This window comes from Microtus pennsylvanicus, chromosome 9 (assembly GCF_037038515.1).
Source record: "Microtus pennsylvanicus isolate mMicPen1 chromosome 9, mMicPen1.hap1, whole genome shotgun sequence".
Taxonomy (NCBI): Eukaryota; Metazoa; Chordata; class Mammalia; order Rodentia; family Cricetidae; genus Microtus; species Microtus pennsylvanicus.
This window is the reverse complement of record NC_134587.1, coordinates 11,082,156-11,108,507: the sequence shown is the minus strand read 5'-3', so window position 1 is coordinate 11,108,507 and position 26,352 is coordinate 11,082,156. Positions and strand designations below refer to the sequence as shown.

The 26,352-nt window shown below is 44.6% G+C and overlaps 1 protein-coding gene across 2 annotated transcripts in view; it reads left to right on the top strand.

Annotated features, from left to right (window-relative positions):
* Nucleotides 1-22,236: 22,236 nt before the first annotated feature.
* The window catches only part of Rapgef4 (Rap guanine nucleotide exchange factor 4), a 257,925-nt gene continuing 253,809 nt past the window's right edge, over nt 22,237-26,352 (top strand). Inside the window, exon 1 of one of the 2 annotated variants that reach the window (XM_075984894.1) lies at nt 22,237-22,461. In XM_075984894.1, coding sequence (XP_075841009.1) covers nt 22,397-22,461 — 65 coding nt within the window. In that variant the 5' untranslated portion in view covers nt 22,237-22,396. The remainder of the gene's footprint in view (nt 22,462-26,352) is intronic. The other variant, XM_075984899.1, reaches the window with a different exon arrangement.

Below are 26,352 nucleotides of genomic sequence, written 5' to 3'. Positions count from 1 at the left end.
ATAAATTTCTACAGCCAATCTCACGCAACACACAGCAGGCTAAGATATAGCATACATTAACCGCGAGAAATTGAATAAAGTACACACCTCACTACTACCTCAGTTTACGAATCTCTGTATAAATAGCAGGTGCAGAACTGTCAGTGGCTCGTCACGCCACTTTTTCAAAGTCTGTGCTGAACGAGCACTGTGTATCCCTTCAGCGGAGGACGGTCAAATTCATCGTTTTGTTTTCTGATTAACCCATGTGTCATTTTGCAAACAAACAAACAAACACCAGGTTACTAAAGCTAAGGCAACCAGTGAGCAATGAGGAAATTGCAGCAAAGAAAGAGAAAAAGATGTTGAGGGGAAATTTGACTCCAGCATCAACAGAGTGACAGAGGAAAGAGCTAACCACGGGTACAATGACATCATTACCATAGGAAAGCCGAGAAACCCACTCTTTAATTCGGGAGAGCGGCCGAGATGGAGGTGTCCCAGGAAAAACTGGGATACTGGCAAAGAAGTGCACATTACAGCAGATCGTGGCGATATTTCACAACATTTATACACTGACCCAAATTTAGGAAGGAGTATGACAAATAGGGAAGGCACAAAGGACAAGACCTGAGGCACTATCCAAAATTACATTTTATAATTTTGATTTACCAAGAAAACCTCGATTGTCCCTATTTCTAAAGTCATAAACTGTATGAACTAAGGCCTAAAGTAAATGCCTTTACATTTATAACTGTAAATGTTATCGATGGTAAATGTTAGAGTCTTAATGTTTACACAGAAAAATTGCTAAAGGCCACGGAACACTCGCTGCCTCGCTGCCGTCCCTAGGATGGTTGAATGATTCCAGATCTCACGGTTATTTTCACCTTCCACCCTGTGTGCAGGGCCGGGGCTGCCAGTCAGTGCAATCAACACATTAGCGGGTCTGGTTTGTTTTTCCTATCCCCGCCTGCCCTCTGCTGGAAGAGCCAGACATCACCAAAAATTATCCAGAGACTCAAGACGCGCAGAAGGTGACCGTATTGTTCCCACCCCGTGTCTCCATCGCCCTTGAGGCTGCTGTCTCTTTCCCCTGGGCTGGCCGTCGCATCCACATCCTGAAGATGAGTCTGCAGCTGTAACTGTCGTGTGACTGAACTTCTCTTAATTGAACGTTGCTCCTTCTGTATCCTTATTTAAGCTTCTTATAGAAAGAATTGTGGGAATGTATTTTGCTCAGCTGCCGACTGGTGCCAACTTCCACTGCAAAACTCATTTTTAAAAATATGTAAATGTTAAGTCAGAGGTCATCATTTTTAACTTACACCAAATTTCAGTTGAGATCCTCCCAACCCAGGCTCATTTTATATCTGAAGTGGTCTGCCCTTGCTGGGCACTTCTTAGAGAAACATTCGGTTTTAATAGCTATATAAAGACTTCCCTTGTGACTGTTTCTAGACCATTCTATTATTAATTCCTAGATGCCATTCTGGTCTCCCCTTCATCCCGCCCTTACACTATAACATAACTATTCAAGTTAGAGCTACAGAATTTGCTTAATAAGTGATTATTAAGTATGTGCCGCGTGTACACTGATGTGTGCAGCACAGTGGCATTTCAGTTAGTGACAGATTGTTGCAGGAATGTCTGGGATAAGCACTCTGACAACAATGAGAGAGGAAGAGAGATGTCACCGAGGGGCCCAAAAGCTTTGGTCCTGGGTCCAGTTTGTCTTCTCATTTTATACTCTAAAGCCACAAGATGGGGTGAGCAAGCAAACAAGATTTGACAGAAGTGTACACGGCAGTCAGCAGGTTGTTAAGGGCAACGGCCCATTGTTTCAGCTGTTTCTCCAGATCGTTCTACCTCAGGTAGCAAGTGAAGTCATATTTGGCAAATAAGCAATGCTTCAAGTAATCCACCAAATCAATAAATCAGTATCTAATAATTGGATACCTTATTCTGCTTTAAGACCATACATATGACAGTGGTCCTCTGAGATGGCACTGCCTAGAAAAGATGCGTCCTTCTTCCTTCGTGCATGTGTCTTCATGAGGTTGGTGCACCAACGGAATGGCAATCTTTCTGCCTCAGCCTCCCGAGTGCTTGAATTGCAGGTGTGAGCTTAATAGTTTAAAGTTTGCTTGTGCAGTCCAAAAAGACTAGAGACAAGCAGTAAAAGAAGGCCAGATGGGAAAAACTGTAAAGAGGGTCCAGTGTTTTTTTACAATGTGCATAGGCTTAAGAACGGGGGAAAAAATGGGTATAGGCAGTTGTAGAAAGAAATAGTTTTAAAAAATAAAAAAAGTCACAGGAAACATAATAGAAGAGAAAAAAGATTCATAAAGACAGGAGATACCAGGGAGTCTGGCTCCTCTATGCTATTGTGTTGATTTTGAGTTTTTTTGAATGCTGATGAGCAAACAAAAGCTGCTAAGAGACATGGGATTGAAAGAGGGACTGATGAATTGAACCAGCCTAGTACTTTAAGAATGCCTTAACTTTAAAAAAGTCAAAAAATGTATTTCTCAAATGGAAATCAAAAATGCTTTGGAGAAGTGGTTTTGCTTTTGTTTCCACAGGAAACAAGAGGCTGTGGATTCATTCCAGGAGGCCTTCTGAACCTTGACAGGTGATATCTATCAACACAGGTTATAGCTGGTCTTCCCAGGCCTTGGTCATTATCTCATGTCTTCTCAGGAACCCTTAAAGATGCTCTGTGTATGTGTGTGTGTATGTATACGCACTCATGCGTGAACGCACACACACACACACACACACACACACACAGCCTTTATCAGCCTGGATCTTTTCTGACAGAATGGAATGCATGTACTTTTGTCTTCCAAACCTGGAACCAATTCAGATTGTTTATTGAGCAAGAAAATATGTTTCAGTTACTATAATCATTGAAATCAGACTGCTATAGCAAACAGACAACCTTAATATACTCTCCTTTTCTTCTTTTGACAAACACCTACTGGAAACCCCGTGATATAAGATTTTACCGGACTTGCCAATCATAGGAATGAGGTCATTCACGAGATACTCTCTTCATGACTTTTGCCGTTCACGTGCTTGTAAAGATGAAAGGCTAAAATGTTAGACGGCATTTATTAAAGGGTTTTGCAGTGGTATAAAGATTTTATCTGATGCACCGACTCGGGATGATCCTCCGTGAGGCCGGTCCTGCTGTGCTGGGAAGCTGCTGAGGTGCTGTCCAGGCTCATTGGAAAGAACTCTGATTAATTACCAATAACTGCCATGGTCAGGTGAGGTAAGAACTATGGCATGGGCTCAAAAAAAACGACCTCATCGCTGGGGCTGCAGCCAAGCCCCTGGCTGCGTGCACAAGGCTGTCCCTAGAAACACGACTCAGATTTGCCTTTAAGGCGGCATCCTTGCCATGGGGCTCTTATTTATAGAAACTGCCACAGGAACATGTAACAGACCAAATAATAAATGAAGTTTAGATGCTCCCTCTCCCCTGCCGCCACCTAAATTTTGCTTGATTGGTTCAGGATTCAGGTATTTTTTTTTCATAACTCAAAAATATTTTAGTTAAAGCCATGATTATTTTCTCCGCTGTATGAGAGGGTCTCACACAAAGCCTACACCGGCCCGCGAGTCTCAATCCTGCCTCTGTTTACAAAGGGCTGGTATTTCTGCCGGGACGCTGCCATACTTCCCTTAACGAAAACAGTTTCGAAGGCTCCCAGGCTTCCGCATCTGAGCAGTGGATATACAGGTTCGTTCTATGCTTACTTCCTAGTACCCCAACCTTATGAATCTATGACCAATCAACTCCCTGTCTAGTTTACTGATTGCGCTGGAAAGCAAATAGCAGAGCTGGAAGAATAGGAATCGGTCCCTAAATATAAACGTGCCTTACGTAGTTAAGAGCATCAGACCCCGCCCCTTCCGTGTCGAATGGCGTTTACTTCCAGCTGCTCTCAGTGGTTTGGTTCTTTCCTTTCTTTTTTTGGTTTGTTTGTTTGTTTTGTTTTAGAGATAGGGTTTCTCTGTGTAGCCCTGGCTGTCCTGGAACTTACTCTGTAGACCAGGCTGGTCTTGAACTGGGAGACCCGCCTGCCTTGTCTCCTGAGTGCTGGGATTAAAGGTGTGTGCCCTCACCGCCTGGCTGAGTATGACATTACAGTAAATGAATACAATATGTAATGATTAGACCAGGGTGCAATTATCTCATTATTTTTACATGCTTATTAGAGCTTTCCTTTCTAACTTTTCTCATGTGTGTCTAAAAATGATATCACCTGACAATTTTCATTTCTTTTCCCTATATACAGTAGACATTCCTTAGAATTTCCTACTGCATTATATCCGAAGCCCTCTTGATGCTTACTTCTTAATGATCATAATAATAAACACTGAAATTATATGGCATGGAAATAATAGAAATGAGGCAAAGCTCCTTTATTGGAAGTGATATTGGACAACTCAAGCCAAAGGCAGCTAGCACAGGCCAGAGGCCTGAACAAAGGAAGCAGCAAGCTTTTACTGATTTTCTGGGGTGGGCTATAGTTTGGCAATTGTCTGTTGGTCACGCAGTACAGTTTTGGAAGATCTCAGTGAGTTTTCTTTCTTGTGCAAAAGCAATCTCAGCGAGTTTTCTTTCATATGCAAAAGCGTTTTGATGTAGACTTTATAGGTTAACTGGCCTCTGTGACCTAGTCAGGAACTCCCGAGCTATTCATGGTCTTGCGTGAGCATCCTGGCCCCATGGTTGGGCAGGTGGACTGCTGGCACTTATATTGTTGAGGAAGCCCAAGGGTGGGGAAGGAGAAACACATAGTGCCTCCGAGGAGCAAGAGAACAAATTAATGCTAGATTACAGTGGTGGACAAAATCCCAACTGATCAGCATGCCTAAGACTTAGTAGAGTCTGACTCAATGAAGACAGACATATTCTGAGACAGTCCATCTTAATCACCCATCAGAGAGGCTGTAGCGAAATCAGATCTAGCCAAGCATGCTGATGGTGACCTGGACTTCCAGACTTAGGAGGCTGAGGTATCCTAGGTAACAGTTTCAGGCTATCCTGGGTGATTTAGTAAGATCTTGCTTCTTAAATCAATATAAAGAAGGTCTGAGGATGTAGTTCAGTAACTGGGTGCTTGCCTAGCAACCACAAGGCACTGGGTTCCATCCCTAAGACAAAAGAAAAACTAAAAAGATTGAGTGCTTTAGGCCTTCAGGTTTTGGCAAAGTGTTCAAGGCACCTGGAAGCCCTCTCCCTACTCAGAAGGCCCTATGAGATGGCAAGAATGAATGGTGACTGCCAGGACAATAACTGCTTAAGTTAACTAGGTACAAGAGAAGCTGGAGGCATAATTGACTCTCTGCTTTCTCACAGTGTGTCTTGTCTTTGCCTATTGTTTGTGTGCCAGCTCTAACTGGACTGGTTTTGTATTGGTTTAGGCCAGCACTTCTCAGCCTATGGGTCTCTACACGTTGGGGGTCAAACAACCCTTTTACAGGGATTTCCTAAGACTATCAAATATAGTTGAAGACTGTTCTTTCATTCCCGCCCACCCAGACCCGAATAATCACACATATTAATTACAACACTGCTTAGCCAATAGCTTAGGCATTTTTTCTAGCTAGCTCTTATATCTTAAATTAACTCATTTCTATTAATTTGTGTATTGCCACGAGTCTGTGGCTTGCTGGTAAAGATCTGGTATCTGTCTCCTTTGGCAGCTACATGGCGTCTGACTCTGCTTTCTCTCTCTCTCTCTCTCTCTCTCTCTCTCTCTCTCTCTCTCTCCTAGCCTGGCTATATTTCTGCCATGCTACAGGCTGAAGCAGCTTCTTTATTAACCAATGGTAATTAAACATATTCATATCTTACAGAGGTGAATCCCACATCAATTGGAAATATCAGATGTTTACATTATAATTCATAACAATAGAAAAATTACAGTTATAAAGTAGCAATGAAAATAACTATGGGTGGAGGTCACCACAACATGAGGAACTATATTAAAGGGTCACAGCATTAGGAAGGTTGAGAACCACTGCCCTAAACCTAGTGGGATCTTTGTTTGTAGATTTTTTGGTTTTGTGGTCTAACCTCACGCTCTATGACCAAGCTGTCAACAGCATGCTTTCCCTGGGTAACAGGGTATGGATCCAGGACTTAATTAATTTGTCCCCGTGTACAGTACCTATCACTTTTAATTTCATGCCACAATTTGATTCTGTAATAATGCCACAGTTTAGTGTTGTTGGTTGTTTTATTCACCCAGCTCCCAAGTAACACACATGAAGGCTTCTTCTTACTTACAACATGCCTGGTTTCTTGGCTTGCTTCTCGCCATTCTTCTTAACTTAAATTAACCTGTCTATCTTTTGCCTCTGGGATTTTACCTTTCTCTTATGTCTGTATATCTTACTTTCCCTCTTTCTCCATGGCTGCTGCATGACTGGGTGACTGGTCCTCAACATTCTCCTCTCCTTATTCTATATGCCTCCTTCTTCTTTCCCCCAGATTTCTCATCCTATTTATTCTCTCTGCCTGCCAGCCCCGTCCATCCTTGCTCCTGCCTTGCTATTGGCCATTCAGCTCTTTATTAGACCACCAGGTGTTTTACGCAGGCAAAGAATCACAGCTTCACAGAGTTAAACAAATGTAGCATAAGCAAAAGTAACACGCCTTAAAATAATTTTCCACAAGGGTTTAGATTTTTAATTAATGATGCATTGATAAGAATTTTGTTGGGCGCTTTCTCCACGTTGTGCCTTCTAGTTCAGGTGTACATTTCTGCAGGTAGCTTTTGGGGTCTACTAACAGTTTGTGGGGTACTGGTGACACTAAATAACTAAGTGCAGCAGCGGGTCTTAATGACAGCAAGCAACTGCAAACAGCTTTCTGCACTTGAAGATGTGTATATTGCTCCCTCCCTCAGCTAGCTGTGAGCTTTGTATCTCTTTGCCTCCTTGTGGATGCGGTTTTCCAAACTGAGACGGAGAGGTCTGTGTGGCTAGCAGGGGGTTCTTTGAGCTTTTTAAATATTTTACCGAGTAACATGAAACACTTCTCCCATGTAACATGGGGGGACGAGCTTAAAAGTGGTTTCTCCGACCCCACAGAGACTTCATCTGATGTCAGCCCCAGTCAGCATCGCCACTGAGCCTAAGACTGAGCCGGAACACCTGCTCAACTGTTCCCAGGCCCGGGACCCTGTCAGCTGGAAGGTTTGTGAGTGATTTGTAAGGTAGCAATGGATGACTCACACAGATTTGGGAGGTGGGTGGTGGCCAAAACAAAAGCCTAGCGCGTGGATGAGCATCTCATAAAAGAAGCTAAGTAATTATGGGCATATTAAAAGGCGATCATCATTAGTCATTAGGAAAAATGCATATTAAAACCACGGTGAATACCACTGCACACCCACCAGGAGAGCTAAAATTAAAAAGACTGACAATTCCAGCTTTTGGCGAGGCTATGGAATGACTGTGGCTCTCACGGGTTGCGCAAAACCGTGCAGTCGCTTTGAAAAACTAAGGGAGTTTTCATGAGTCTTTTGCTGTTGCCCTAGAAAGTTCACGAGCGGGTTTATGCAGAGAGAAACGGTTGCATGTGCTGAAGAAAGAAGTGAACGTACACGCACTTAGCACTTGGCAGTTCCACCCATTACAGGCCTAAGCCGCAAACAGCTCAAACCACTCGCCAGCCAGGGACTGCGTAAACAAACCCAATTTACGCAGGCACGCTCCCTACTCCTCTATGCAAGGGGGGGGGGCACACACACACACTGCAGTACAAGGGTCTCAAAAGCGTTACTCTGCCTGCCCCCTGGTTCTTTATAGACCATTAGAGACACAAAACAAGCCTAGGACAATAAAGACAACTAGTGGTTATCTTCAGTTAGTAAGCTGGTGAGTTATGTTGACCAAAGGCAGGAATTAAATGAGGCGAAAGGCAATTTTATCTGGATGGCAGCTGTCTTAGTTGGGGTTTCGATTGCTGTGATGAAACACCATGACTGAAAAGCAAGTTGGGGAGGAAAGGGTTTGTCTTTCTTTATCAGATAAACCTTTCTATATTGTAGTCCATCATTGGAGGAAACCAGAACAGGAACTCAAACAGGGCAGGAACCTGGAGGCAGAAGCTGATACTGAGACCATGCAGGAGCGCCGCTTACAGGCTTGCTTCTAAAATAGCCGGGCCCAGCCTGCCCTCCTATAGAACCCAGGACCACCAGCCCAAGGACGGCACCGCCCACAGTAGGTTGGGCTCTCCCCCATCAATCACTCATTAAGAAAATACCGTACATGCTTGCCTATAACCCTATCTATGAAAGCGTCGTCTTAACTGAGGTTCTGTCCTTTCCGATGACTCAAGCCGTCCATGACTCAACATCAAGTCAACGTCGAGTTGACATAAAACCATCTGGTAAAGCAGTTGTATTGGATTGTTATATTTTAATTAAAAAAAATCACAAAAGATTCTCTAAGACTTGGTCATTTTATCATAATATGTAAATTCTCTCTTGACATACAGCAAGGAAGGAAACAGCAAGCCCAAGTCCTCCCTGTGGCCCTGGATCATGTCTGTTTTATTCCTCCAGCTGATTTAATATTTTTCAGTCCTCCCCATAGCTTGCTGCCATGTCAGGCCTTTCATCCAAATCTGCCCTCTGTCAATATTCTGTGAGCTCAAATATCCCTCAACCAATCTTCCTCCGGTTGATCCAGGATTTTGCGTTGCCATAGCAATGGTTCTCTGGAAAGCAGACCTCAGGCAAGGATTAAGTGTGAGCGCTTTATGTGGGAGGTACAACCCCACACAGCTGGTTGCCTTGTAGATGACTTTCCTAGGACTGCTGGAATGGAGTGCCCGAAGTCCTGAGAAACAACAGAGATGTTCTGCGTGACAGTTCCGGAGTCTACAAGTTCCGAGTGCGGAGGTGTGGCTAGACCCTGCTTTCTAGGTTGCTTGTAGGCGTGAATCTTCCTTTATTCTTGGGGCAGATGTTTGCAGAAATTCTTCCTGGGCCTGTAGATGCCTCGGTCTCTCTATGTGTCTTTGTCTTGCATTTTTGTAAAGATAAAATTTTGGGTTAAGAGGCCCCTACCCCATGACTTCATCTTATCAGGATCACACATGCAAAGAGGTCAAGTCACACAGACGTGTGTCTGTGTGTTTGTCATGAGGTCCTACAGGGTGTTAGGACGTCTGTGTATATTTGTGGGAGTACCATTCGATGGATTGGATTTTTGGAGATACACCTGAAACCTGTTACTTACTATAAATGGCCGCTGTTCGTTTTACTCCTTCCAAGTTCTCCTTGCTCTTGTTTTAATGCAATCAGGATGATTTTTAGTCTTCTCTGGAGAATCCACTATATAAAGTAATCTGTTTTTGAAGCATGTAGCCAGCATATTGGATTATAGACAAAAGGAAATTGTAACAAATGTTGTGTGGCCGTAGTTCACCGGGAAGTTTTAAAGATGGTTTCCTCTATTAATGGGAAACATGTATATAATAATGCCCCCAGAGATTTTTCTTAGTCGAATATTCTATGGATCACTCTCACAACGTTGAATAGCAACACCACCTTGGTATTTCCCAAGAGAATGGAAGGGGAAAGTTATGACAGGTTTGCCCAAGTTAATTACTGCAATTTTACCGTCTTAACCCGAGGATGGGGCTGGTATCACACATGCTTTCATGACTGCGCAGGGTCACCATGGGCTTGGTGAGGAAGACTTCGCCATAGGTAGAGTTGAGCTTGCTTAGTCCTTAGATCAAGTTTAGGCACTATTTTCACATTTTACACATCAGTGACTGCCATTTCCCTGGAATTCCAGAGAAAATGTCCCAGTCCACGTGGGACAGTCGAGTAGAACATTCAGGGTCTCGAGCAGCTTAGTAGCAAGGAGTTTGCAGAGCATGCCAGTCAGCGTAACTACCAGTGTCTTTGTTGATATCAGTGTGTTTCCCGAGCATAAAGGTTTACTTCCAGAGTCAAAGATTTTCCTTTTAGGATTTTCATTTTATTACCGACTGAGTCAAAAAGATTTAATACAATTGCTTTTTATTTTTTATTAGTTGAAAGTTTATTTTAACTACGTGTGTGAGGGGGCTCAGTGAGGAAACTTCGAAAATGACTGTTCCTTTAGGGGGAAGGTTTTTATTGTGGGTAAGACAGAGAAAAATATCCAGAGGCATCTAAAAAGAAACAGACTGGTCACAGCCAGGACTAGGGAAGTGAGAGAGCAGGGAATAGCAAGAGATTGAAAATTGAGAGGGGGAGGGGGGTGTCCCTGAGCTGGAATAGTCCTGGGAGTTTAGAGTAGGAGGGGAGAGGAAGGACCAGGATGCTGGTGTGGGGTTTTTGAAATGTATAATTTTGGACTGGAGGTATCTGGAGGCTAGCCTGGGCTTTGATATGCTGACAGACAGCCACAGGTGTATTTCCAAGGAGAGCCAGGTGTCCCTTCTGCCAGAGGCAAGGAAAATAATGCTGGATTTTCTCTAGCCTCCAGAAATCCCTCTAGAGTCCAGTTTGAATTAAGCTAAGACCGTCATTTCCAGACTTACACACTCATTGCCTTTTGGAGTTCGGGAAATTTGTGTTTCCTTTGGACCTGACAAACCCTAGGCAGTGCCACTACACTGTATCTTCCTGTAAAGTGGGGTGGAGGACAGCTACATCTACGCTCTTCTAGAGACTACATAGCCTGAATTCTCCATTAGCCCCATAGGAACCTGGTGACCGGATGACAATCTCTTCCCAAAGCTATGGCTTCCCTAGCTCTCATGGTATATGGTCATTGACTTTAATCCTGGTGACCCAAAATTGTGTGAGAAATGTTTTTGTTTTCCTATCAAAGGAGCTAGCCTGTCAAGGGCCAAAATTTCATAAATCTCCCTTGTCTCATGAAACTTTTATCCAGGTACTTTAATTTTTCCTTCCAGGTAATTGTCTGCTTTCCACAAAGGCATTCGGTTGCCTCCCCCCCCCCCCCCATTCTTAGTTCTGTTTTGTGCTGATTGTTTTAAAGCTAGCCAATCCCAGAGTCTGTGAGGTCTGACTCCAGCCAATGGGGGAAGGATACAGTCACTACACGTGTTAGAATAAAAACTAGGCCAACCTCCTGCCCTGTGTGTGGTCTTCCAGCTTGGATTCTGATGCCTGGTTTTGTTTTGTTTTTTTTTTTTTTTGGAAAAATCCTTTCAGTGATGCGTTCACTTGGTTTCACTTGGTTCCTTTGTGAGACAATGAGATGACTCTTCCTTTGTTTCTAACCGTTGATATATTTAAAGTGCAATTGAAACGAAATAGGCAACTCCTCTTCATTTAATAAACTTTTATATGCCATGATCATACAGAAAGCAAACTCAAACAAATCTCTGTTTCTAAAAAGAGGGCCAGCGAGAAGGCTCAGAGGGTAGCATTGCTGAACTTGACCACCTAGATCAGAGCCTGGGGACCCACCTGGAGAAAGGTGTCAGGTCCCGAAGAAACTCAGGACAAGTGGCTAACTGTGGTGCCTCTTTAACACGCCAAAGTACGCTATGGCTGCTAGGCCCTCTCAGGATCACAAGCACCTGTTACAGAGCCCTGGCTCCTTCAGCGTTCCTCATCCCTTTCCCCAAACCTCTACAGCCCCGGAGCTTCCCTTCCCTTTCTCAGACTTCCCATTCCATCTAACTCAGCCATTTGGCTATCCTCTCTCTTTTCTCTTCTCCCGCTCCTGGTCCCCTCTTTGCTCTTCTCTCTTCTCTTCCTCTCTCTAACTCTGCCTCCTCAAGGTCCAGTCTATTCTGCTGGCCATTCCCAATTTGGACTCTTCCCGATGTCTCTGGCTGTGCTTTCCCTTCTATCTTAGTAAAGACTATCTCCTCAACCATACCGTGATGTGGCCATGCCCTCATTCTCATTCAGAAGGAACGGATGGACTGTCCATAGTTGTCTTCATACAAAATGAAACAACAGCAGCAAACCTACAAAGAAATCTCAGAATGCCTAATTTAGTATTGTAAATATTGAGGTTCTAAACATGGATCGCTTGGGATTTTGCTTTATTGGTGAAACTTAAGAACACTGAATTATTATAAGCAAAATTTTAACCATTTCCTATCCCCTCTATTACTGTTTTAAAGCTGTAACCCAGTTATCCTCCTCAGAAATGGACAAAACTTCAAAACCACAACCTTTTTAAGTTGGAGTTCTCCTGATTGGATGGTTTTTTTAAAAATTTATTTATTTATTATGTATTCAGTATTCTCAGTACTCTGCCTGCAGGCCGGAAGAGGGCATATATCTCATTACAGATGGTTGTGAGCCACCATGTGGGTGCTGGGAATTGAACTCAGGACCTTTGAAAGAGCAGGCGGTGCTCTTAACCACTGAGCCATCTCTCCAGCCCTGATTGGATGGTTTTAATTACACACTTTTTCCTTAGAAAGCTCAAGGGCCCACAGAGATGTACTTTGCTAATGAGTGTGGGATTCCTTACAACTCCCAGGTGAGTCGCCTTACCTAGGAAGGCAATTGTTTCAGTTGAGTGGGCCTGTGTACTGAAGGTGTAGAGGAGGAAGTTGACTTGATATAGTTGTCATCGTTAGCCCAGATCACAGCTGTTCTATAGCACGGGTCTTCTGAGGCACTGAGTGGAAGCGAGACGCATGATGTAGATTTCATGGAGAGATGCAAAGATGTAGAATGCTCAATAAAGACATCCAAGTACAAAGGAAGAGTGGAAAGTGCTTAGGAGCTGGGAATTGAGCAAGAGCTGGCTTGAAGAGTTGCCCAGCTTGGTTTCATGTGCTAACTTGACAGCATCAAGAGATGCCCATTTTTTGGGTGTGTCTCTGAGGGTTTTTCTCTATGAGATTAGCATTTAAATCACTGGATTTAAGGTAGAGTAGGGGGACCCACCTGTCCCTGGGTGCCAGGCAGATGTTAAGCATCGTCAAAGTTCTGTGACGACTTACTAAAACCACCGTTAACAAGTAGTTTATTGTAGCTATGACTTCTGAATGGAATTACCTATTAGTAAATAAGGAAAGCCTAAAGGGCTAGGGCAATGTAACTGTCTAACTGACAATGTTAGACTCTCCTGTGATATCTCAAGTACTGTCAGCCAAATAGCCAACTGGTCTACCTTTATACCCACACTGGCCATGTTGATTGGGACGTCACGAAGAAGCTACATGACAAACGTGGCTACTTTCTCTGCACCCATTTGGCAGAGCACTCTCAAGGTGGCCTAGCAGAGGAATAGTTGTGATTGGTGCAAAAAAGACAAAGCCATGACCTTTATTTGCACGAAGGTCTTCTGTGATTGGTGCCATGCCACGTTTCTGGCTGCATGGGAAGCCAGCTTTGTAAGCTGGTCAGAAGGCACACTTCTGTGCACCCTCGCTGGTGTGTCAACCTGAGGCCCAATAAAAAGGCTTCGATCAATGAGCCCTTTCTTATCTGCTTTTGATATCTGATATTGGTAGAGTGGGCTGAGCTGGAAACAAAGGAGAGTTGACAGTGGGGACATGGAGCAGCTGGCAGATGGAGTCACAGAAGCAGAGCTGGAGAGCTGCCATGGCTGTGAGAGCTACAGAAGAGGCGGAGCCACAGGAACCATGGTGACCTAGATGGTGGCCTTGGCAACTTGGTAGTGATGGTGGCAGAACTGTCAGAGTGGTAACAGAGCTGTAGTAGAATTGAGGGGAGAAACAGTTACAATCATGGCAGAGGAACCCATAGGGGAACAGTATTGGAGATGCAACAGCAGTGGCCCTGATGATCCATCAGCAGTGGAAGAAGCAGAATCTGTCTTAGACTCCCCAAGGGCAGGAGATGGAATAGCAGCCACCACCAAGGACCAGGGAATCCTCATACCTAGTCCTGTGTATTAGTTCTGTTCCTATCAAAGTGCCTATAGTGGCTTGAATAGGAATGGCCCTCATAGGCTCATATATTTGAATGCTTCATATATATAAATGCTCATATATTGAATGTCACCAGAGAGTGGCACTATTTGGAAGGATTAGGAACAGGGTTTTGTTGGAGTGGGTATGGTCATGTTAGAGGAAGTGCATCACTGGAGGTGGGCTTTGGGTTTCAAAAGCTCAAGCCAGGCCCACTGGCTCTCTCTTCCTACCACCTGTGGATCCCAATGAGGAACCTCAGTTACTGTGTCTGCCTGTGTGCTTCTATGTTCCCTGCCATGAGGATCATGGACTAAGCCTCTGAAACTGTAAGCAAGCCCTAACTAAATGCTTTCTTTTATAAGAGTTGCCTTGGTCATGGCGTCTCTTCACAGCAGTAGAACACTGACTAAAACACTGCCCAAATACCAAGGGAAGAAAGATTTATTTTGGCTGTGGCTTCAGAGGATGGAGTCCATCATGGTAGCGATAACATAGCAGAGTATCTCTGTTCATATTATTGTGAGCCAGGAATTTGGGGTAGGTGTGAGGTTGGCCCCAAGCAATCACCCCCACCTCCTGCAGCCAAGTCCCACCTCCCAAAGTTTTCAGGTCCTCCCAGTGGTGCCACCAGCCAGAGACATGGACCCATAGGAGACATTTTGGATTCAAAACATAAAAACTTAGGAACTATGACATGGTTAAGGACTTCCTTGGTCTACCCAAAAGATAAAAACTCTTCTCACCGCAGGGCAGAGGATGCCAGCTTTTGAGACCTGCAGGAAAGCTCTGATGTTAGAAAGTACCACCTGCTGCCGCTCCCTGCTGCCATCACTCTACTGCCTAATGCCAAAGGATACAGAAGCTGCCAGAGACCAGTACCTAAGAACCTTTCCTTGCCTACTCACTGCTTCTCCCTGGGTTAAACAGGAGGACCAGCAGCTGATTGGTGGGAGATGCAGCAAAGCAGGCTTTCCTCTCCAAGTTGGGCATCATCCAATCTTAAGAAACTTATTAGAGCAAAGAGAGGAGGAAGGAGGGATTTGCATTCTTGCCTGTCTTTCTGTTGAACACAGGTGGCACATTCCATGTTTCTCTGTCTTCTACCCAAGATTTTCCAATCAGCATCATTGGAGCCCAGATCTTTGAACTCAGTTTGAGTCGCACCACCAGCTGTTTTGGGTCTCCATTTTCTAGGAAGCGTACCAGGGGCTTCTCAGCTCCTGTTGTCATGGGATGATGTCAGTGAATACCCAGTCTACCATGTACTTCCCAGCGATGTGAATATGCAGGGCTCTACTTGATTTTTACTGCTGTGCCTTTGATTTCTATATGGCAATAATTACCCAGGGTTACGTGTGTGTAGCTCTCATTGGAAGAATTGCAGAGCTGTGCGGAGAGTGAATGGCGCTGATTGTGAGAGGAAGCTCAAAATAGCTTGAGTGGGAAGCATTATTGTTTCTGAGGGAGAACCATCTCCTGAATCCTTCACAGTGGAGATTCTGAAGTTACAGAATGTAAATGGAGAGCCATCAATATAAGGGACCTCACTGATTTATTACGGCGTTCCCAGGAAACACAGAGGGTAATATTATTTATCTGTATCGTACAGAGAACAATAACAAAGAGGATAATAATGAAGAGCATACTTTGTACTTGGTGCTTTGTTATAAGTCCAACAAGTATGAGTCTCACACATAGTGCCATGAATATTTCCACTGACTGATGAAACAGTCATATAGAGATCAATACTTTGCATTGGTATGGGCTTTGTTCTATTGATACAAATTTAAGGTCAATTTGTTACTGTGTATTGTGTTTGTGTAAGGTATTGTGTTTGTGCAGCTCATTTAAAAATGTCATGTATAATTAAAAATTGCAGATTAATAGTCATTTATAATAGTCAAACTTGTAGTCATGTTAGTTAGGTTTTCTAGATATCCAGAGATGTATTTCAGTTAGATAGATAATCTTCAACTCTTCAAAGACCCCTCTGTATGCTATGAGTATGTTTGATTACCATTGGTTAATGAATAAAGCTGTTTCAGCCAATGGCTTAGCAGAGTAAAGCCAGGCAGTAAATCCCAACAGAGATACAGAGAAAGAGTAGGCAGAGTCGGAGAGAGGCCATGTGGCTGCCAAAGGAGATAGATGCTAGAACCTTGCCCATAGGCCTCAGCCTTGTGGCAATACATAGATTAACAGAGATTGGTTAATTTGAGATATAAGAATTAGTTAATAAGAAACCTGAGATAATAAACCAAGCAGTGTTATAATTAATATAGTTTCTGTGTGATTATTCGGGTCTGAGAGGTCAGGAAACGAGTGAGCAGTCTCTGTCTACAAAACAGAATCCCTATATATATATAAATATATATACAGGGTTTCTCTGTGTAACTAACCTTGGCTGTCCTGAAACTCACTCTGTAGATCAGGCTGGCCTCAAACTCACAGAGATCCCCCTGTCTCTGCCTCTGAGTGCTGGGATTAAGGGTGTTCACCCCCACCCCCACCCCACTCAAAAAAGAATCTTAAGTAATTCATCTAAGGCCAAATTCTTAGTGGAAGAAGGATCTTCATTTGAACTGAGGGGCCTACTTCCAAACTGATAGCTTAGCTTCTGCTCAGATAAACAAAATGCAGCTTGAACGATAAGTGGTTTATTTAAGGGCCGGCAGGCATTAGCAGATATACACTATATGACAGCACTCTATATCTATTGGGAGGTCTGTATTGAACATACCTGCTGCTGTAGAGAGAAGTCACTGAACTACAGGGAGAGGGTTGTGCAGAACATCACTTTATTCCAATGATCAAACAGTCTAGAGGACTAATGTAAATGAAAGCTGTGCATTTGAGTATTCTGAAACCACCCAAAATTCCTAATGAACATATTTTGAACATGTAAAGCACATTCCATTACTAGTAGAAAAGTTTATAATCTATTAATTTTTTCAAGTCTGTAGGGATATATTTATACACCTTGAAAACATAAATGACTGACTTATAGACAGCCAGTTCTATGTATGTGTTTATGGATATACTTGGTTTTTTTTTAAACGTGTATTTTTATGTGTAAGGGTATTTTGTGTACAGGGTTGTGGAGGACAAAAGAGGTCATCAAATCCCCTGGGATAGGAGTTCCAAGTGGCTGTGAGCCACTATGGGGGCTCTGGGAGTCCAACTGAGGACCTCTGGAAAAGCAGCCAGTGCCTTAAACCACTGAGCGATCTCTCCAGCCCCTGCTTGTATCTTTTTTAAATAGAAAAGTTTAGAATAAAGTTCACTAAAATATTAACAAGATAATTTCTAGGTGATAGAACTATAGAAAATCTTTATTTTTTTCCTATAACTTTAAAAAGTTTTTCCTAATCAGTGCATGTTCTCCCCCCTCAGCAGGTGAGTTTATCGTTCCCATTAAACAGTTTTATTGTGATGTTGTTTGCATGCCATAACATTCGCTCATTGTAAACACATCATTCAGGGACTATGTGAGTTTATGACACATGTGTTCCTGGCTATGAGCAATTTGCAGTCATTTCTTGAGTTCATGACAGCCTGTCTTGGACCCTGCTGCCCCGCTCCAAACAATGCCCTATCTACATTCTATCTTTATAAATTTACCTTCTCTAGACATTTTCCAAAATGGAAACACTTCATATATGGTCCTTTTTAGTCCAGTGTAATTTTATGTCCTTTCAAATGGGGGGCTGGAGAGATAGTGAAGAGGGCTTGCTGCTCTTGCAGAGGGCCTGGGTTTGGTTTCCAGCACCTCTCTGGGGGCTCACAACCATCCATAACCCCAGTTCCTGGGGATCCGACAACACCATCTGACCTTCTGGGGAGCAGGCATGCGTGTGGCACGCTTATGCAGGCAAAACACATATACAAAATAAAGTAGATAAATCTAAGAAAGAAGCATTAACAATAAAGAAAGGTAGAAGAAGAGCCTTTGATTCTTTGCCAGGCCTTCTTCCTCTTCCCAATCATAATAACCAGTTGCGCAGTCGTCTTTACTTTTGTAGTTCTTGTTAATAGTCAAATCCCTTTCAGACCATGAGAATACTCTGTATATCAATAAGACTGTGCCTTCGGGGGATCGTTTCTATGTATATTTAATTCCTGAGATGTTTCCCCATTCTTATATTTGAATAATGACCTATAACCATTTAGTTCTTATCACTTAGGAAGTCATTTTGGCCAGACCTTATATTCTCCTTCCATTGACGGAAAGAGTAGAACCATCCCTCTGAAGTTAGTCGTACCCAACTCCAGTTTAAGGGAAGGGAGGTGGCTCTAGTGTCTGAGTGGCGGGCCCTTTGTTGACCTCAAGGTCACAGTGACTCACTGACACCTACCTCCAGGGATGCTCTGAATGAGCTAATAGTTGTTGATGTTCCTTCTAGATAATATTTAAATAATTCTGCTTGTCCTTAGGGGTAAGTCAGTGCCCCTGCACTTTATCAGACAGATTTAACATGCCTCATGTGTGTGGGAGACTTACTGGGAACCTTACCCCATAACAAGTGTCTTTAAATACTCTCCATCAAGAGGACAATAATCAACTTTATATGGAAAAACAAAAAACCCAGGATAGCCAAAACAATCCTATACAATAAAGGATCTTCTGGAGGCATTACCATCCCTGACTTCAAACTCTATTACAGAGCTACAGTAATGAAAACAGTGTGGTACTGGCATAAAAACAGAGAAGTCGATCAATGGAATCGTATAGAAGACCCGAATTTTAACCCACAAACCTATGATCAACTCATTTTCAACAAAGGAGCTAAAAGTATACAATGGAAGAAAGAAAGCATCTTCAACAAATGGTGCTGGCACAACTGGATGTCAACCTGTAGAAGAATGAAAATAGACCCATATCTATCACCATGCACAAAACTTAAGTCCAAATGGATTAAAGACCTCAATATCAGCCCGAACACACTGAACCTGATAGAAGAGAAAGTGGGAAGTATCCTACAACAGATGGGCACAGGAGATCGCTTCCTATGTATAATCCCAGCAGCACAGACATTAAAGGCAACATTGAATAAATGGGACCTACTAAAACTGAGAAGCTTCTGTAAAGCAAAGGACACTGTCACCAAGACAAAAAGGCAACCTACTGACTGGGAGAAGATCTTCACCAACCCTGCAACAGACAAAGGTCTGATCTCCAAAATATATAGAGAACTCAAGAAACTGGACTTTAAAATGCTAATTAACCCAATTAAAAAATGGGACACTGAACTGAACAGAGAATTCTCAACAGAAGAAGTTCAAATGGCCAAAAGACACTTAAGGTCATGCTCAACCTCCTTAGCAATCAGGGAAATGCAAATCAAAACAACTTTGAGGTATCATCTTACACCTGTCAGAATGGCTAAAGTCAAAAACACCAAGGATAGCCTTTGCTGGAGAGGCTGTGGAGGAAGGGGTTCCCTCATCCATTGCTGGTGGGAATGCAATCTTGTGCAACCACTGTGGAAATTAGTGTTTCGGTTTCTCAGGAAATTCGGGATCAACCTACCCCTGGACCCAGCAATACCACTCTTGGGAATATACCCAAGAGATGCCCTATCATATGACAAAAGCATTTGTTCAACTATGTTCATAGCAGTATTATTTGTAATAGCCAGAACCTGGAAACAACCTAGATGCCCTTCAATGGAAGAATGGATGAAGAAAGTATGGAATATATACACATTAGAGTACTACACTACGGTAAAAAACAATGACTTCTCGAATTTTGCATGCAAATGGATGGAAATAGAAAACGCTATCCCGAGTGAGGTATCCCAGACCCAAAAAGATGGGATGTACTCATTCATAATTGGTTTCTAGCCATAAATAAGGGTCACGGAGACTATAATTGGTGAACCTAAAGAAGCTAAATAAGAAGGTGAACCCAAGGAAAAACATATAGTTATCCTCTTGGCTATGGGAAGTAGACAAAATTGCCAGGGAGAAAATTGGGATCTTGGGGGTGGGGTGGGATGGGGGTAAGGGGAGATGGGGAGAGAAAGGTGAGAAGGGGAGGACGGGGGGGGGGAACTTGGGGAAACAGGAGGATTGGGATAAAGGAAGGTTGGATAGGGGAGCACAGAAGCGCAATTCTTAGTTAAGGGAGCCACCTTAGGGTTGGCAAGAGACTTGACCCTAGAGTGGCTCCCAGGAGCCCATGGTGATGTCCCCAGTTAGTCCCTTGGGCAGCTGAAGATAGGGAACCTGAAATGACCCTATCCTATAGCAATACTGACGAATATCTTGCATATCACCATAAAATCTTCATCTGGTGATGGATGAAGATAGAGACAGAGACCCACACTGGAGCACCGGACTGAGCTCCCAAGGTCCCAATGAGGAGCAGAAGGAGGGAGAACATGAGCAAGGAAGTCAGGACCACAAGGGGTGCACCCACCCACGGAGACAGTGGAGCTGATCTATTGGGAGCTCACCAAGGCCAGCTGGACTGTGACTGAAAAAGCATGGGATAAAACTAGACTCTCTGAACATGATGAACAATGAGGGCTGATGAGAAACCAAGGACAATGGCACGGGGTTTTGACCCTACTTCATGTTCTGGCTTTGTGGGAGCCTAGCCAGTCTGGATGTTCACCTTCATAGACATGGACGGAGGGGGGCGGACCTTGGACTTACCACAGGGCAGGGAACCCTGACTGCTCTTTAGACTGGAGAGGGAGGAGGAGAGGAGTGGGGGGAGGGGGAGAAGGGTGGGAGGAGGGGGAGGGAAATGGGAGGCTGGGAGGAGGCAGATACTTTCTTTTTCCTTTTCTCAATAAAAAAATATATTCTCCATCAAAACATAATGTTCACTATTTCATCCTATTTTCAAAGATCTTTAGTATCCCTTGTGAAGTATTATCCCCCTGTCTCTGCCTTTCATCAGATTAGCATATACATAAAGAAAGCCACCCAATGCCTAAAACCTAGCAGATTTAACAAATAGTGAATATCAGCCTTGTGACCTCTCATGGCCACCTTTAGCCTCTGTGTGAGGACAGGTGATGTCTCGCCCTTTTCTCCCCTGGCACTTTATTTCCAAATATTCCTGAGGCATTTAGCAAGCATTCGGTAACCTTGAAATGTTCCAATAACTCCGATACCTTTTAAAACAAAGATATTTAGAAGACACGTCTCCTTTGATCCATAGAAGCTGATGACTTTGGAGATCTTAATGTGGCCTATCATGTTAAGTGATATTTATGGCAAATAAGAGAAATCAACAGAATGAAGCTCCGTTGAGGGACAAGCCTGAGCAGGGAGGTGTCGCTGAAGGCCCGGTCTGAAACAGGATCCTGCCTATTGGACGTGGGGAAATGGAAATGTTTCTGGGAAGATTTAAGGTCAAGGTTGTTTTATGAGGACAAAAGCATCCCAGAAGGCACGAGCTGTTTCCTTCTCCCCAGGTTCCCCGAACCTGCCCTGAAAGGGGGGGGGGGGCAGTAGCAACGAACAAAGAGGGCAAAGCAACTTCCCTTTCTACTCTTGCCTATTCTTAAATGATGTCACAAACATCAAAACAGCGTTTGGTAGGAGTCCAACAGATTTAACTTGTCCCCAAATTCCTGAACTACCGTCCTTGTAAATTTGTTGGTTTTTTGGCAGAGTATAACTGAACAACTTCTAGGCATAACATTTGTTGTGAACACCCACAGGAGACAGGCAGCTGTGGCCACCCTCAGCATTGGGTCAGGGAGGAGAAAAGGCTGCCACCCAAGATCATAGTGCTCCCAGGAACTTAGCTTCCGGACCTGAGACCCCAGCTCTGCTTGGGACTCAGAGAAACCCCATTCTTAATTGTTTATTTTTGTCATTCTTGGGCCATGAAGCCCAAGCAAGTCTAAGTTTCAAGGCTAGAGACTTCAGATTGCGCTCCCCCACCCCCATCCCTTGTTATCCTCTGGTCTCCCGGGTCCTTCTGCCTCTTTCTGTCCTTCCCAGTCCCCAACGTCCCCAACCTTCAAAATAATTTACCCTCTGGGATCCACACAAGAGACCATAGTGCCCCCTCCCCCACCTCATGGCCAGCCTTCACAGCCCTGCGCTCTCTCATCCCTATTTAAGTGGGGGAGATTGTAAAGGTGAGCCAGGAACAGCCAGCAAGTTTTGACAGACGCTGAGGAGGACTAATGGGTTTCTAAGGAAACGGAGAGGCAGCAGCCATTTTAGTGGCATTTGCCGTATGAAAAATATATAGAGTCTGACATCCCCTCCCCACGCGCAGTGGGGTGACACCCGGCTGCAGAGGCCCTGAGGTGAGGGTGGCCGCGGGTCTGGCGGAGCGGGACACCTGCAGCAGGTGTCGCGGGGTCGCGGCTCCTGGCGGGCGGGCGGGGTGGCGGGGCTCCCACGCGGACGCCGCAGTGCAGCGCGGGCCTCGCGCCTGGCCCGCCCCTCAGTCCCCGCCCCGCAGGCCGCGGGAGCCCGCCGGGAGGCGCGCGGGAGGTGGCCGCGGCCCGGGGCCACCGCGCGCCGCTGCCCAACATGGTCGCTGCGCACGCTGCACACTCTCCGTCCTCGGCCGAGTGGATTGCCTGCCTAGATAAAAGGTATGCCGCGTGGGGTGCGGGATTTGGGTCGTGGGGAGCCACTCGTGGGGTGCCACCTGCGGGAGAGCATTCCACGTGCCGGGGAGCGGAATGCGGCGCCGCGGGGGACAAGACGCCAGCCTGCCCTGGTCCCCTTCCGCCCCACAGACTCCACGCTCCACTCATGGGTGGGTGGGGAGTAAGACCTGAGAGAGTTCATCTATGAGGCTTCAGACTGTCCAGGCCCTCAGGATGCATGTCCTTTAAGTTTCCAGGAGGTGTGTGTGTGTGTTGGGGGGGGGGGGTCATGCAGGTGAAGAGTCACCTTTTTTGTTTCTGAAAACCAAGTGCTAGGGAATCAGGGGAGCTGTCAAGTCTCTTGCTGAAATCCACAGCTCTTACCTTGGGCGCTCACTCAAGGTCTGTGTTAAGAAGGTCACGGGGAGGTGGCTTGCGTCTTCATCTCTGCGGCAGCAGCAAAGACCCTCACTCTAAAGAGAATTTAAACCACAGAGAGTGCTGACTCTGGCCAGCCTCTGAGGAAGGTGCTGTGGGTGACAACGGGTTGCAGTTGTTTCCAGGCTCTCACAGTGTCATTTTCTGTTTGTCTAGATCGCAAATTTAACAGTAAACATTACACAGTATGTTAGCAATTATAGTTGATTACCCGAAGGAAAGAGGTGCTGCATCCGAACTCTGACAGAAACAAGCAAAAGGTCTTGCATTTGAACTGCCCCTGAATCTCAGAGTTCGCTGCCAAAGGCCAGGGGTTCACACCTTGCCACTATCTGCATGATATCTGTATTTGCATTTATGGGAAATATTCTGTGCTCTGCCACACTAAACATTTTTCAATGAACAGATTTGTAACCGGATCAAACTTGAGGATCTCAAGTGTGGCCTGTTTTACTGTTATAGGCCCTTGATGAGAAGATATTAACTAAGAAGAGCTAAATGTAACTCATTTGAGTAACTTAATGTGATAAACGATCTTGGCTTTTAGTTACCACACAGTAGCAGGAATATTTTTGGCAGGCATTACCCCGTTCCTGACTAAAATGGTGTCTACTAATATTAGAGAAATTACACGCAGCAAACACTAAGACAATTGAAGAGATGGTTAAGTCATACAGAATTCTGTGGAGGAATTAAAGTCATATTTGAGCGGAGTGCCTGCTAATGTGATCAGTAATCTAAATTTAATACTTTAGGAGGAGTGAATTATAAAACAAGAGATAATCAAGAGCTTGCACTTAGCCTATAAATAGCTAGCAGCGCATCCTCATGAGTGATAATTCTGGGTCGTAAGCAACATAACTTCTCTTTGCAGAAATGCGCAGTGTACAGTTTTTGAACAGTCAGTCAGTCATTGGAAATCCTTCAGTCAGTGAGGACTTGTGGAGTCACAGATCGGTGCTGCTGGGAGGCTCTGACGTCTCCACTGGCGCATCTGCCTACCTGGTTGTGTTTGGAATGGACTTCGAGAACATGGTGCCGCAGTCTAAAGCCACCGTTCATAACGAGCAAACAACAACAGTAACCAAACCATGACAAAATCCCACTCCTGTTCCTGAACCTGGTGTTTCTGAAGGGCAGGGGAGTGGGCCGATCCCCAGAGCTCTCGCGAGTTCTGATCTTGCGCGTATCCCTTTTACTTCCTGAGTTGGAAAAATGAGGCTACGAGCGTCTCAAGCTCACCTCCCAGCAACGGGTGGACAGATGGAAGGGAGGAGGAAAAGGTGCCAAGTGCACTGAAAACAAGGGATGCCGGCTAAGCATTTTGTTTCCTGGTGCGCCTGTCCTGTGGCCTTGATCCCAGAATCCTAAGCAGAGCCCATGAGGAGCGGCAGCGATTTCATCGCAAGTGGGCATTTGGAGGCAGATTTTGAAGTTACGTTTTAAAACATAGTCTGTTAATTTTTTAAAAGAGAGAATGAAAGCTGAGAGTGTGGACTAAAATTGTCTGGGAAGCTCCCTGTAATGCCTCCTTCCTGGGGCATTGCCTTTAATGAGCCTGAGAGGTATTAATACCCTGTTCCGGGCACTGGGCTAGGCATTGAGGGTGCAACAAATGAGGCTTGCTCCTAGCTTCGGGGTGCTGATGACTTTGTGGTGGGGTAGCTAGGTAACTGTGCGACTGCAGCCCAACGATAAATGTTTGAATAAGAATGTGTACAGTGCTTTGGAAGTGCAGTCAGGCCTGGATGTAATGGGCTGAGGGCAATTCTACCAAAGGCAGAGAAGAGGGAGGAGGTCAGGACGGATGGATGAGCAACTTGGGCAAAGGCACACCGATGTGGCAAGGGACTCTGCTTTCCTCTCCACCTCAGATTCCTCTTGTGACCAAATCTAGACTACAGGAAGATACTCTCTGTTTTCTAAATCTTTTTCATGGCCATTTCCAAGTGTGCATAAGAAAAGCAGGAACGACGCAGTGAAGAGGGAACCAGGACTCTGCTGCTGGCAACAGAGGGAGTTCAGCTCAGAAATGTAGTTCAAATGCATGCAGGAGCCAAGTGACCAGCAGCGTGACTCTCTGGGGAAAGGAGGAGCCCCGAGATTGGGACAGAAGAGAGTAGAGGGGAGGGTGTTGTTGATGGAGATGGCTTGGTCAGTAACACATCTGCTGTAAGGACACCTGAATTTGGATTCCGAACACCTGTGTTAACAACATTGCTGGCATCGCAGCAAATGTCTTCAGGTACAGCAATGGGGGAGCATAGACAGAAGCTTATTGGCCAGCCAGTCGAGCCAAATTCATGAGCTCCACATTCAACAGGATACCCTGCCTTACAAAGTAAGGTCGAGAGTGACAGTCAAGGAAGACACCCAGCTTTGCCTTCTGACTTCTGTATGCATGTACATCCACACATATAACACATACACGCATTACACACACACATATGCATACATGCACATGTATGCCCAGGTACACACACACCCCCCCCAAACTTTATAAAAAGAAAAGAAAGAAGAAATAGAAAAGTCTACTTGAGAGAAGACATACGTAAGGAAGATTGAAGTGAAACATACCACCATGGAAAACAAAGCAGAGAAGTGTGCACTTGGCACGCCTACAAAGCAGTCCTGGTTGGGACACACTCTCTAAACTCACATGTGAAGAGGGAGCCCCAAACCACGTAGATGTGCCAATTAGGCTAAAGAAAGAAAATGCCGAGCGTTTTAGTGTCAGCTGCTTCCAGTCATGGATGTGGTCGTTCTGAGGTGTCTATAAATGCCTAAACCCTCGAGTGATGTCGGACATTAGGATGTATAAATCGACACTGGAAAGTTTTGATAACACTCGTGGATGCGAAGCAAGTTTACTGATTGCTTACGGATCTTACATAGATTTCTCCTGGGGCTGAGACGGTTCACTAGAAATGAAATTGTATAATTAATTCCTACTATTTGGGATTTAAAATAGTCAAACGGCACTTTAAAAAAATGTGATGACCTTTATCTAATTTTAATGAAAGGTTTTGAGTTGGCTTCCTGTGTCTTTAAGAACTGTTTCTAGGTAATGACTTGTAGGGGCATCACCAAGTCACATGGTTGGGGGATCGCCTGTTCAGCAGACCATGGCCCGTGAATCCCCCAAGAATGGCTCTCAAGGTCCTGATTGGTTGGAAAATAAATAAAAAGAGTAATAGTTCACGATCCATAAAGTTTATATGAATTTAAATTTCAGTGTGCATCAACAGTTTTATTGGAAGACAGCCACACTTACTTGGCTCCATATTGTCTGTGGCTGCTGTCGCTGCCACGGCAGAGTGGGGTAGTGGCAAGGAGGCTTGTGGTCCACAGAGCTTAAATGTTTACTCTGTGAACGAACCTCCCCAGAACACATGGCTGTCCTTCGCTCGAGACGAGCCGCTCACCCAAGGGAAGAATGGTGAGCTACTAGAGGTA